Here is a 12814-nt window from a genome sequence, read left to right on the forward strand (position 1 = left end):
CGCTACTAAGCCCAGAGCCCGGCGCGCTACTAAGCCCAGAGCCCGGCGCGCTACTAAGCCCAGAGCCCGGTGCGCTACGCATATATAAATGTATTATAATAATAGGGTGTGACTGTGGGGGGACATTAGAGTGTAAGCTCCTCGGTGCCGAGACTGATGTGACTGGCTCAGTGTGGCAGCGGTGGGGGGCAGAGGTGCGGGGGTGGGGGCCAGGCCTAAAGCTGTGTAAGGGGCCCCAAAATTTCTGATGGCTGCCCTGCTCAGGTGGGCCGTGTGGGATCTCAGGTGGGCTCTGCAAGGGGCATAACTAGAAATCACAGGGCCCCATACAAAATTTTGCTATGGGGCCCTGTGATTTCTAGTTACGCCCCTGCAAGCGGTGGGGGGTAGAGGTGCGGGGGTGGGGGCCAGGCCTAAAGCTGTGTAAGGGGCCCCAAAATTTCTGATGGCTGCCCTGCTCAGGTGGGCCGTGTGGGATCTCAGGTGGGCTCTGCAAGGGGCATAACTAGAAATCACAGGGGCCCTGTGATTTCTAGTTACGCCCCTGCTCTGAGGATAATAAGATTCATGTGTTATTTCTCTACTTTGCACAAGATAAAATACATTTTAATCTAGTGCCATCTCAACGACTGAGGCCTTTGCAACATATGATAGTGAATATAACAAGCTGCTCAAGACCACACAGTGTTTGAAGGCAATGTGTCAGGTTATGTTAACTCTACAACTATTTGTTAAAAGCCTTGCAGTCAATGACATAACCATGGCAATAATTAGGACCACTGTGGTATTATCTTATTTAACATAGGGGGAAGAGTAAAGTTACCATGCATGACAAATAAAAAACAGAACACCAGTTCATGTTGCTAAACAAAAGCATCCCTTCACTCTTATTCACTTCAAAAACAGCATAAGGGATACTCTGAGCTGATAATTTCATGTACTCTCATCAATTACAATCTCCCGGGGGAGGTGTTCTGAACTTCTCAGTGACAATGCTGCTCTTCCAGATATTAGCTGTGTGAAGTTGGCACCCCATGTTTGTCTGTAAAACCTGAATAAAAATATACCATTAGTTTGTGCTGATTTGTGCTGCAAAAATGAACGTTTGTGTCGGTTCAGTTTTTTAAAGATAATGGACATTTAATTTAATCCAAGCCCCACCCCCTTTTCATCCCTATGTTATCGAATTTTAAAAACAAATACACCATTTGTTTGTGCTGATTTGTGCCATACAATGAAAGTTTTGGAGATATTGCACATTATAGTTGCTGAAACCCCGCCCACTTTGCATCCCATGTTGAAAGAAATATATACCATTTGTTTGTGCTGCGTTTTGCTGATTTGTGCCACAAAAAAGAACATTTGTGACGCTTTGGTTTAGGAGATACTGCACATTATATGTTATCAAACAACACTGACTTTACACCACATAATTGTTTTTAAATATTCTTTATTTTTTAGTTTTCTCAATGTTAAACAATAAAAAAACATAGATAGGTAATTGTGGGGTGACAGAGAGGTAGCTCTCGGAATTCCGGCTGTAGCCATGGTGCATGAGCCAGGTTTCGTCCTGCCATACACTTCTCCAGAGCCACCCACAGCTTGTCCCCCACCTGAAAGTGCCAGTCCAGGATCCTCTGAAGTACAGCGGCTTTATAGTAAAGGTGCAAGTCCGGGAGGCTCAGCCCACCAGACAGTTTTGCTCTCCTTAGAATGGTAAATGCGATTCTGGGTCTCTTCTTCCGCCACACAAAGTCCAAAAAAAGACTTCGGAGACGTTGGAAAAACAGGTGGGGGACCGCTATGGGGAGCATCTGGAAGAGAAATAGCAATCTAGGCAGGACTGACATCTTCAATATGTTCACCCGTCCAATCCAAGAGAACGCTACCCTGTCCCAGGATTTGAGGTCTGTCTCTACCTGTTTAAGGAGTGGGGGATAGTTCAGGGGGTATAGTTGGTCTGGTGTGCGAGGTAAGTGGATGCCTAAGTATTTGATACTAGTAGTTGCCCAGACAAAGGGAAAGGCCTTCTGGAGGCTGAGTACTTGGGGGGCAGGGATGGTGACCGGGAGGATTTCAGATTTAGAAAAATTCATTTTTAAAATTGGAAAGGGTGCCGTAATTGTCGATTTCCCTAAGAATGTTAGGCAGGGATATAAGAGGTTGTGTTACGAACAGGAGGATGTCATCGGCGTATGCCGCAAGTTTATGCTCCGTGTTTCCCACATTGACCCCGTGGATATTCGGGTTAGAGCGGATCATTCGGAGAAGGGGTTCAAGGGTAAGCGCAAAAAGTAAGGGTGATAATGGGCACCCTTATCTGGTCCCGTTACAAACAGGGAACGGGGTTGACAGGGCGCAATTCACCCTCACCAGCCTCACTAGATTAAATCCGTGGTAGGGATTTAATCACCTCTTCCAGTTCTAACGAGGTAATTGGCCTGTCCAACATCTCCGCCATCCCTGAGGATATAGTGGGGCCCCCGGCTTTGGTCAGGTATTCACAAATACGGGTGCGGAGTTGGCTGTCTGTCAGGGGTGGATTCGTGGAGGACAAGTCGTAGAGGTCCGCATAATATGAGTGGAAAGCTTCGGCTATTTTGGAGGTACTAAGGACCTCTTCCCCCATCCTTGTGCGTATTCTGTGAACGTGTGTCATTGCTCTACGTTTACTCAGTGCAATAGCCAGAAGTCTAACGCATTTATTACCGTGTTCGTAAAAGCGGAAGGAAACGTAGCGCAGGCGTTGTGTTAGTCGTTTGTCAAGGAGGGAGGTTAGGTCAGATCGTAGTGTGTTTAACGCGTCTTTGTCTTTGGAGAGGCCGGAGCGCATATGGGACAGTTCTGCCACTCTTAACGCCTCCAGGAGATCAGTCAATTCCCTCTGTCTGTCTCTCTTAAGGCGGGCTCCGTGCGAGATGAGTACACCCCGGGTGACTGCTTTATGACCCTCCCAGAGAGTGGCTTCTCCTACTTCTCCATTACGGTTGAGGTCAAAGTAGTCAGTGATCGCTGTTTCGACAGCGCCGTTAATCGCGGTGTCATCCAAGAGCGACTCATTCAGGCGCCATGTCCACTCTGGCGGACGTAGACCCAGTAGGGAAACTGACAGAGTTATGGCTGCATGGTCAGAGAGCGTGATAGAGCCAACGTTTGCGCTAAGGACGTTATCTAAGTGGTATTGGTCAATGAACAGTAGATCTATGCGCGAGAACGTGCCATGGACAGTAAAGTAGAAGCTGTAGTCTCTGTCGGAGGCATGAAGTGCGCGCCAGCTGTCTATGAGAGCGAGATTTTGTAACACCCGTTGAAAATGCTTCAGGTCGGCAAAAGAGTGGGACGATTTACTTGTGGATACGTCTAAGGTGGGGTCAGGGCTGAAATTGAAGTCGCCTCCCAGTATAAGCATACCGTCTGTGAAGGTGAGTAGTTTGGGGAGGACCATGTCAAAGAAAGTAAATTGCTGGGAATTTGGAACATAAACCACGGCAAATGTGACCCTGATCCCTTCAATGGAGCCCTTGACAGATAGGTATCTGCCATTAGGGTCAGAGCACTTACACCACATTATTAAATATTACATACAACTAGATTCATCAATGGATAGACCTGCAAACCCCTGAGGACGTCAAGTGTGACGAAACGCGTCGGGGCGGGCCTATCCAAATTGATACCACGTCATACCAGGAAGTAGCAGAGGACTGAGACGCTTGTATTTTACCGGCCGGATTTTTCGTTTTAAACTGTGAGTCACTTATGTTTTTATTAATAAACGTTTATGTATACTGCACCATGAGGAGATTTCCTTTTTAATTATATAAATCGCATTGGACGCAACATTGCTGAAAGTAACATCCGGGATGTGGACCCTCTGATTCATCATCTCCGCTATACCATTTCATCTGTGGGGTGAGTGCGCACCCCGAAGGGGGACACTTTGGAGACACATATACACGTCGGTGTGGGAGAATTTATTCTATTCTGTTAGAGTTTTATTGGATCCACTTGAAAACTTTTTTGCACAGAACGTTAATCATTTTTCCACTAAATATTTTTTCAATAATTTTCTTTTGAGAAATGAAGCACTATTAGGAATTGTTTTAAAATTGGTTGTTATCTGTACCCTCACCCAAGGACTACAGTTATTTTTATCACCACAGTGTGAACACATCATTTTAACCTAAATTTTTGGATATTCACTGTACATAATGGTTTGTAAGATTATTTAATATTGTGTGATATTTATTTAAAATATTTTTTTCACTTTTATATATCCCGAAAGAGGGATTACATTTCACTTAGTATAGCGCTGCACACTCATTTTTTCACAGTCTCTATAAATCAAAGCGCAGCAGCTTTCATATTTCACCCCTTCCATAAGCGCAGATTTTACATTATTTCCATCCTAGATTCATTTGTTCCCTGTTTTTGTTATTTGGTGGATATTGTACATGATGTTTTTGTTCCAATGTGAAGTTTTGCCTACTGAGAGATTACAAATATCTTTGGCCGAGTGTCCTCAGTCTGCACCCAGTAATTACCTCTAAATTAAAATACACTTTTGTGCTGGATAGAGACAATTTGTGGGTGTTTTAGGGAAAATATAGTAAACCAATAGGGATGCACCAATACTATTTTTTCCAGACCGAGTACTAATACTTTTCCTCATGTATTCGCCAATACCGATACCTTTTTGCATGTGGCAGTTTTTCTAAAACAATACAGACTAATGATTTTAGGACATTGGTGGAGTGCCAGTTCCAGCTGCAAATACTGTACCCCTTGTAGTTCTGTTATTGATGCCAGGCTGTAGAGGGACAACAAATCTCAGCAATACATTATACAACAATGCAAAAAATCACTAGCTATAGAAGACTACAAATCTCAGCAATACATTATACAGCAATGCAGACTACCACCAGCGAAAGAGGGCTACAAATCCCAGCAATACATTATACAGCAATGCAGAATAATATGAAACTACACAAGCTGTGTTGCTCACCAGGCCTATTTGGTGTCTCAGGAGCGGGGTCTGGCCAGGGATTTGCAGGGTCTTACCAGGGCTGTGTGGTCTCGCCAGGGCTGCATGCGGGTCTCGCTAGGGCTGAGTGTAGGTTTCACTAGGGTTGCGTGCAGGTCTCACCAGGGTGGCGTGTGTGTCTCACCATTGCTGTGTGTGGGCAGGTGTGGTCTCACCAGGGCTGTGCGGTCTCACCAGGGCTGCAAGCAGGTCTCATCATGGCTGTGTGTGGTTCTCACCATGGCTGTGCAGTCTCACTAGGGCGGCATGCAGGTGGGTGCAGTATCCCCAGGGCTGTGTGGTCTCACCGGGGCTGTCTGCAGGGTCTCACCATGGAGGTGTGGTCTCACCAGGGCTGTGTGCGGGTATCACCATGGCTGTGTGGTCTCACCAGGGCTGTGTGCAGGGTCTCACCATGGCTGTGCAGTCTCACCAGGGCTATGTGCAGGGTTTCACCATGGCTGTGTGGTCTCACCAGGACTGTGTGCGGGTAGGTGCTGTCTCACCAGGGCTGTGCAGTCTCACTAGGGCTGCGTGCGGGTGTCAGCATGGATTTGCATGGGTCTCACTATGGCTGTGCGGTCTCACTAGGGCTGCGTGCGGGTGCAGTCTCACCAAGGCTGTGCAGTCTCACCAGGGCTGTGTGTGGGTGTCAGCATGGCTGTGTGGTCTCACTAGGGCTACGTGCAGGTGTCGCCATGGCTCTGCACGGGTGGGTGCAGGTCTCACCAAGGTTGTGGGCAGGTCTCACCATGGCTGTGGGATCTCACCATGGCTGTGAGTGGGTGAGTGCGGTCTCACCAGGGCTTTGCAGTCTCACCCCGGCATTGTGCAGTTCTCACCGGTAAGTTTAAACCGCTTTTAAGGCGTTTTTTAAAAACTTTTTGCATGTATCTACTGCTCGCAATGTTGCAATGTTAACCCCCTCACATGAAACTTTCTGATGTAATGTTAACTATTGGTTTACTCTATTTCCCCTAAAACGCCCAAAAATTGTCTCTATCCAGCACAATAGTGTATTTTCATTTACAATTAATTACTGGGTGCAGACTGAGGACACCTGGCCAAAAATATTTGTAATATCTCAGTAGGCAAAACTATACATATTAACTAAAACATCATGCACAATATCCACCAAATTGGCACAAACAGGGAACAAATTAATCTAGTTGTATGTAAGATTTCATAAAGTCAGTGTTGTTTGATAACATATAATGTACAGTATCTCCTAAACCAAAGCAGCACAACCGTTCGTTTTTGCGGCACAAATCAGCAAAACGCAGCACAAACAAATGGTATGTTTATTCTTAAAATTGAATAACATGGGGTGCAAAGTAGGCGGGGTTTTAGCAACTATAATGCACAATATCTTCTAAAGCAAAGCAGCACAAACGTTCTTTTTTGTGGCACAAATCAGCACAAATGCAGCACAAATGAATGACATATGTATTTTTCAAATTTAATAACATGGGGTGCAAAGTGGTCGGGGTTTCAGCAACTATAATGCACAATAGCTCTGAACCCAAAGCGGCAAAAACATTCATTTTTGCAGCACAAACGCAGCAAAAAAGAACGGTTTATTTGTTTTTAAAATTCAATAACATGGGATGCAAAGTGGGCACGATTGGATTAAATTGAATGTCCAATATCCTAAAATCCAAACCAGCACAAACTGCGGCACAAACGCAGCACAAACGAATAGTACATTTTTATTCAGGTTTTACAAACATGGGGTGCCAACTTCACACAGCTCCAGATATTGCATAGAGTGAATGGGCAATGTCACCTTAGGAAATATGTTACGGTCGGGATCATCGGGCAAAAGTACAGAGTAATTATAGCTGCAAGCAGCAATAAAGGTGGCCAAGCATTAGAGCCTGGTTATAGCACATGAGAAGATATTGTAGTTAGAGAGATACATAGCAAAGTTATGTATTCACAATAGACCTGTACAACAGCGTACATTTTCATGAATTGTAATATTTTTCCAAATTCAAACCGGGCCGACAACCTTTCACATCTATATTAAATTTACACGTATGTTGCTGAGTGCATCAAATTTTAAGATGGCTCAGTACTGATATAAATGCACATTTGTGCAATGTTAAATGTGATTGGCTTGTGTCGGCCATAATGATGTTGCTATTTACTTCCTATGACCAACCTTTAGTAGGGGAGGTGGCTGTGGTGATGTGTGCCAAATTTTGCATTGTATATTGCGCAATCCAATATGGCTGCCAAACTATGTGGTAAAATGACTTGTAAAACACAGGATCTCTCTATAGACCTCAATAACTGGACATGATTTCATGAATTTATTTATTTTTTTCAAATTCAAAGTGGCCCCTTGGTGACATTTGGAACCCATATTGTATTTGGCAGTTAAGATTTTCAGTTATGATTCAGTTATGATATGTTTAACATACTTCAAGAGTGATATAAATGCACGTTTATGCAATTTTCTGCAATGTTAAAAGTGATTGGCTTGTGGTGGCCATATTTATTTTAGCATTGAATTGCTTTAATACTCCATGGTAGAGGAGGGGGCCATGGACATATGTGTCAAATTTTGCATTGTTCCAACAAACAGTTTCAAAGAAAATGGCTCTGAAGAAGGGGGCGTGCACCAGAAACGCGTCAGCATAAGCACACAGAGGCCGGTGCCAACAGGGATGTGACCGTCGGCTGCTTTTGAAAATCTTCCAGTGGGGAAAAAGTGCCAACGAAAACGAGTGTGACGCTCTTACGGGCTACTATTAACCCACGTGCAATTGATTTACTTATGCTATTTTTTAATCTTAATAAATGGTCTACACATGAAAGGGGGGTCGCTCGCTCTGTTTTTATCTTTTTACATGTACTGAGGGATTCTCTGACCTTTTGAAGAGCTGCCACTTGGAGTGTGGAGAGGCTGCCACTGCTTGAAGATCTCTGAGATCCCACTAGTGCGGAGACTAAGATGTTTGATATATTTGTTTGATATATTTATACATATACATTGTGTATATAGAAGTGTAATGTAAACGGGTAAGCCGTATTAGTCCATGTACATGTATACAAATTGCTTCTCACCTGAAGAAGAGAGGTCAACTCTCGAAAGCTTGTCTTTTATATATTTTGTTTTGTCCAATAAGAAAGGTATCATTGCAAACTGCAATACTCAGAAAGAGCTTTCTGTACCATGACCTGGCTGTATACCCTGGCACCTTCCTCTGGGCTCACAGCTTTAAATTCATCTTTCCGTAGGGAAAACAGCTGAGCTCCATTTAACACTCCCAATGATTTTACAGTCCTGCAACAAAAGAATGAAATTATGTATTATTGGTAAGTAATTAAACTTCGTCAGTGTTTGTGCAAGTCATTTTCAGGGTTAACATAAATTGTTTTCTCTATCAAAGCCAAATTGAGCTTACTTCAATAAACTAAAATAACCAACATATATTTTTAAAGGGTAAAAAGTCAACGTTTAACTACTTTTTTTAATTGTTATTTGTAGGTGATACCACAGAACTGGAAACTTAGTATTATTAGCATATGCAGTGCAGCTCAGTGCATTGTATTTTTTATGTTATGTTATTGTCCATTGTAGACTAGGAGAGTCTCCGCTGTGGTTTTTTTTTGTGTAATTACATTTCATGACAACAGGTGTTTGCAGAAACATTCTAAACACAAGCACAAATATTATCATCAGTAGCCACAGCCACTAGAGTTTATTTTTCCTTTTCTGCACACATTAAAAAGCACAAATATTTTGGGATCTGTTTGTGCAAAAATGTTTAATAAACACGATCTGATTTAAAAAAAAAAAAAAAAGCACAAATTAGGCCTGAAGATTACTTACCCCACCCTAGCCCAAAAAATAAAATTACATATTTTCTGAAAGAGGAAACCCAGGAAAAAAAAGTTATTTATAATGCACACAAGCACAATTTATTACTATTTTTTTTGGGTAAAAAGTTGAGGACGCATCAAGTAAATGGATATCAAACCTGTCAAGCCAAAACTGTCCATATGTGATGCATGAAAACCCTGCCGAGCTGATATTTGGCTTTCTGTGAGTAGTGATTTGGGTAGGAGTAAAGGTGAGGTCGCTTGCCCCCCTTTACAACTGAACAAATCACTTCTAACAGTATGCCAACAGCATGCGGAAGGAATATAAATAAGCCCCCAGCTGCAAACTAACTGGGTACCCCAAGTCTGTGGCACTAAAACAGACTTTCTTAAAACGTATTATCCAGTATAACAGAAAAAGCTGATTCAACTACTACTTTCAGGATTGTTCATTTTATTATTACCCACATTTTGAGCCTTGATGTTTAATTTACAGGCACATGGGAAATTATGACACTTACAGCGTGTTAAATCCCTTTGCCTGCAGCCATGCGGTGACCTCTGAGGGCCTGGACTCTTCATTCAATGGAATGGATGTATCCAACATTCGCTGTATGCTCAGAGTCTTATTTGGTGCTTGCCGGCCATTTGCCAATCTCAGCAAGAGCTCTTCATTCATACTATTTATTTTGTCAAATTTTTCTGAGAAAACAAAGGCATTATTAATAGAACAACAGATTATATGTTCACACATTTTAGAACACATACACATCTTTAAAGTAGTTCTAAAGGCTACAACTTTTTACTTTTTGGGATGCTCCTCAATCAGAAGAACATTCCCCAGTAGCTTATTTAATAAAAGTGTGTGCCAAAGACTTACTGTTTATCACTTCTCTGCCCCCCCCCCCCGCTCCACATCGCACCTTGCTGATTTCCATGACCTTTCGCATAAGAGAGGGCGCACAATGAGCACCCAGTGAGGGTAGATGAGCATGAGCATTGGATTGAAATTTACTGCAATATATATGAGGGTATGCATGCTGGGAAAGCACATGCAAGGGTGTCTCGTTGGGACACTATAACTTCTTACAATACAAGGAGATACCTAAAAACCAGAGCTAGCGCTGAGGGGACAACCTGAAGAGGGTGGAAGAACATGTCCTCACATAAGATATACACCACGTGATACATCAAGAGGCATTAATTACATAAGGCCACTTGATGTATAAATTCTATCTTTTCTGGAAATGCGACTGATGACTGATTAGTCAGATCTTGTCAGGTCTAAAATACAGAATGATTAAAAAAAAAGATGATAAATTTATATGCAATCTGTAATTTAGCTTTTCTACGAATACTTAGTCAACCAACAGACATACACTTAAAGCAAACCTGTTGCATAATTTTTCAATGATGGTGCCAATGAATACCAAGCTCTTTCCAATACCATACCTTTAGTGTTCATGACTGTCACCCTTAGACACAGGGCCCTGAAATATCATATTCAAAAACAAACTATTCATGTGAAAGAGTGGGTGTGGGCAGAATGCCCTAGGTAACGCCCACATGTAATGCTGAGACTCCATAATAGAAAAATGTAATCCAATTAATAAAAGGGGAGCCAAGGACAGTCAAGCTGGGAAGGAAAGAGCTAGGATGATGTTGGACTTTCTCAAGGAAGAGGTGGGACCTATCTGATTCGCTGTAGCACATAATGTACACTGTGAGTAAGCACAATTGTGCAAGACTAAGGGAAAGGCTGAAGTTCAGCTTTAAGGTAAAGTAGTCACTCCCACCTGCAGGGTTAATGCAAATAACAGGGTTTTTTTTCTAACCTATAAGACAAAAATACATCAAAGAGCACAGGGAGATATAATTCTGCAACCTTTAGGTTCCTGGTTAATGGCAAATCAAAGCTACTAAGTCAACCCTGTATAAGCCTTCCCACTCCTAGCCTGCCTTAGTATTGTAACAAGCAGTATAAAAGTGAATCACAGAAACCAAAGGGGAGAGTCCTGTGTCCGATGATGTACTCCAAGAAATAGATTTTACAGGTAATAATTTTTAGATTGTAAGCCCTCCTTACCATCTTGTCTTTAATTGTATTGTAACTGTAATGTCTTCCTTATATTGTAAAGCGCTGCGCAAACTGTTGGCGCTAGATAAATCCTGTATAATAATAATAATACTACAAAAATCCTGTTTTCTTCCATGGGTTTTTGCTGCACAAACTGTTATTGAGGAAGACCCCAGTCTGGGACAACACCAGCTCTAAAAACACATGTACACGAAAGGCCGCTGGCTCTATGCAGCATGGCATCCACAAGTAGGCATGGGCTTGATGTCACGATCGACTCGAACATCGGCAGTTCGTCTGTCCATCAGGGTGCTCAGCGGACTGTTTGCCTGCCGAGCTCCCCGCAAGGCACTGTGCGCATTGGAGAGCCCTGATGGGGTAAAGCAATGCACCTGACCACAGGTCAGGTGCAAGACTTTGCCCGATCAGGGCACAGAGCTCTGTATGAGCCATGATTGGGCAAAGTAATGAAGACTTTGCCCAATCATGGCTCACAGCTAAGTCCCAGCCTCACACTATATAAGGCTGCTTACACGGCAGCCTTACGTAGTGTGTTGCTGGAGTTAAATACAGAGTGTTTCTGTTAATGTAGTGTAGGGTAGTGTAGTGCAGTGCAGTGTAGTGCAGTGAAGTGAAAGCTAACTGGTGTCAGTGTAGTGAAGTGTCAGTGCTTTATACAGCATTTAACGCTATATACACTGAGTGGTCAGATTATTATGACCACCTGACGTTTGTAGGAAAATTAGCTATAATTTCGCGCTGAAGTTGCTAGATGGTCAGACCATTATAAATAGGGAAGCAGGTTGTTTACCATGACAGTAGAAGTGATTTTTTTCTGAAGATATGGGTAAACAACGCGATTTAACAGCCTTTGAACGTGGGATGATTGTTGGCGCTCGGAGCCATGGAGCGAGTATCAGCAAAACAGCAGAATTCGTTAAACGTTCAAGAGCAGCTGTTGTTAAAGTGCTTAAAGACTGGGCTGTCAGACGAAAATCTGGGTCTGAAAGTGCGAATTGTGGCCGGCAGTGACTAGTCAATGTTAGGGCAAAAGGGCAGAACGGACGTGGCAAGACTGGTAAAAGACAACAGAAGGGCAACAGTGCAGTGTCAGATTCCTCGCATCACCTTCCAACATCTCGTGGAGTCACGAGGCGGCCCAACAAAGTCATCTCGTGGAGTCATCTCGTGGCCCAACGAAGTACTGATGGGGTGGTCATAATAATCTGGCCACTCAGTGTGCAGTACTCTGTACTGTATATAGTATTATTTTCTATGTTGTATATTCACTGTCTTTTTTTTTATGTGTGCGTCTGTGGCGTCACCGGTGTTCCCATTTTTTTTTCTTTGATTATTTGTACTTTTTTGTCAGCAGCAGGTTTTTTTGCTGCCTCAATGCTGCTCCCCCTTCCGTGTCGCAGTTCACATTTTTTTAAACATTTTTTTTTCTATAAAAAGCCATTGTACAACAGTTTATAGTGCACCAAGCACCACATTTGTTAAAGTATTGCACCCAAACACCAATTTCCCATCCCACATTCTCTAATAAAATTTTATAATAAGCCCTGCATCATGTCTGAAAGGCCAACAGGGAGACAGGTGTGTTACAGGTCAATATAATTTGGATTTTTAGAGCAGGTTCCAATCCTGCGCTCGTTAAGAATAACTGAAGGGTTACGGTGTGAAGGGACCGCCAACACTAAAGGCCCAATTTTAAAGCACCTGTTGTAACTTTCATCCAACCAGTGGCAGAACTACCGCCGGTGCGGACGCACCAGGGCCTCGGGCCTCTAGGGGGCCCAGCACAGTCCCAGCGCCGGATCGGTACCCAGCGGCCAGCGGGCCCCCCATCTCTGCGCCGAGAGTGCCGGATCATCCGTTCATCC

The 12814-nt window shown here is 43.2% G+C and overlaps 1 protein-coding gene across 1 annotated transcript in view; it reads right to left on the reverse strand.

The window, feature by feature from the left end:
- LOC108798064 (epidermal growth factor receptor kinase substrate 8-like protein 1) overlaps window positions 1-12814 on the reverse strand; it is a 305359-nt gene that overhangs the window by 5971 nt on the left and 286574 nt on the right. Inside the window, exons 22-23 of the mRNA XM_018569773.1 lie at window positions 9373-9553; window positions 8181-8312 (exon numbers count right to left, since the gene is read on the reverse strand). Of these exons, the coding sequence (XP_018425275.1) occupies window positions 8181-8312; window positions 9373-9553 (313 nt within the window). The remainder of the gene's footprint in view (window positions 1-8180; window positions 8313-9372; window positions 9554-12814) is intronic.

This window comes from Nanorana parkeri, unplaced genomic scaffold (genome assembly GCF_000935625.1).
Source record: "Nanorana parkeri isolate BGI_ZX_2015 unplaced genomic scaffold, ASM93562v1 scaffold1393, whole genome shotgun sequence".
Classification (NCBI taxonomy): Eukaryota; Metazoa; Chordata; class Amphibia; order Anura; family Dicroglossidae; genus Nanorana; species Nanorana parkeri.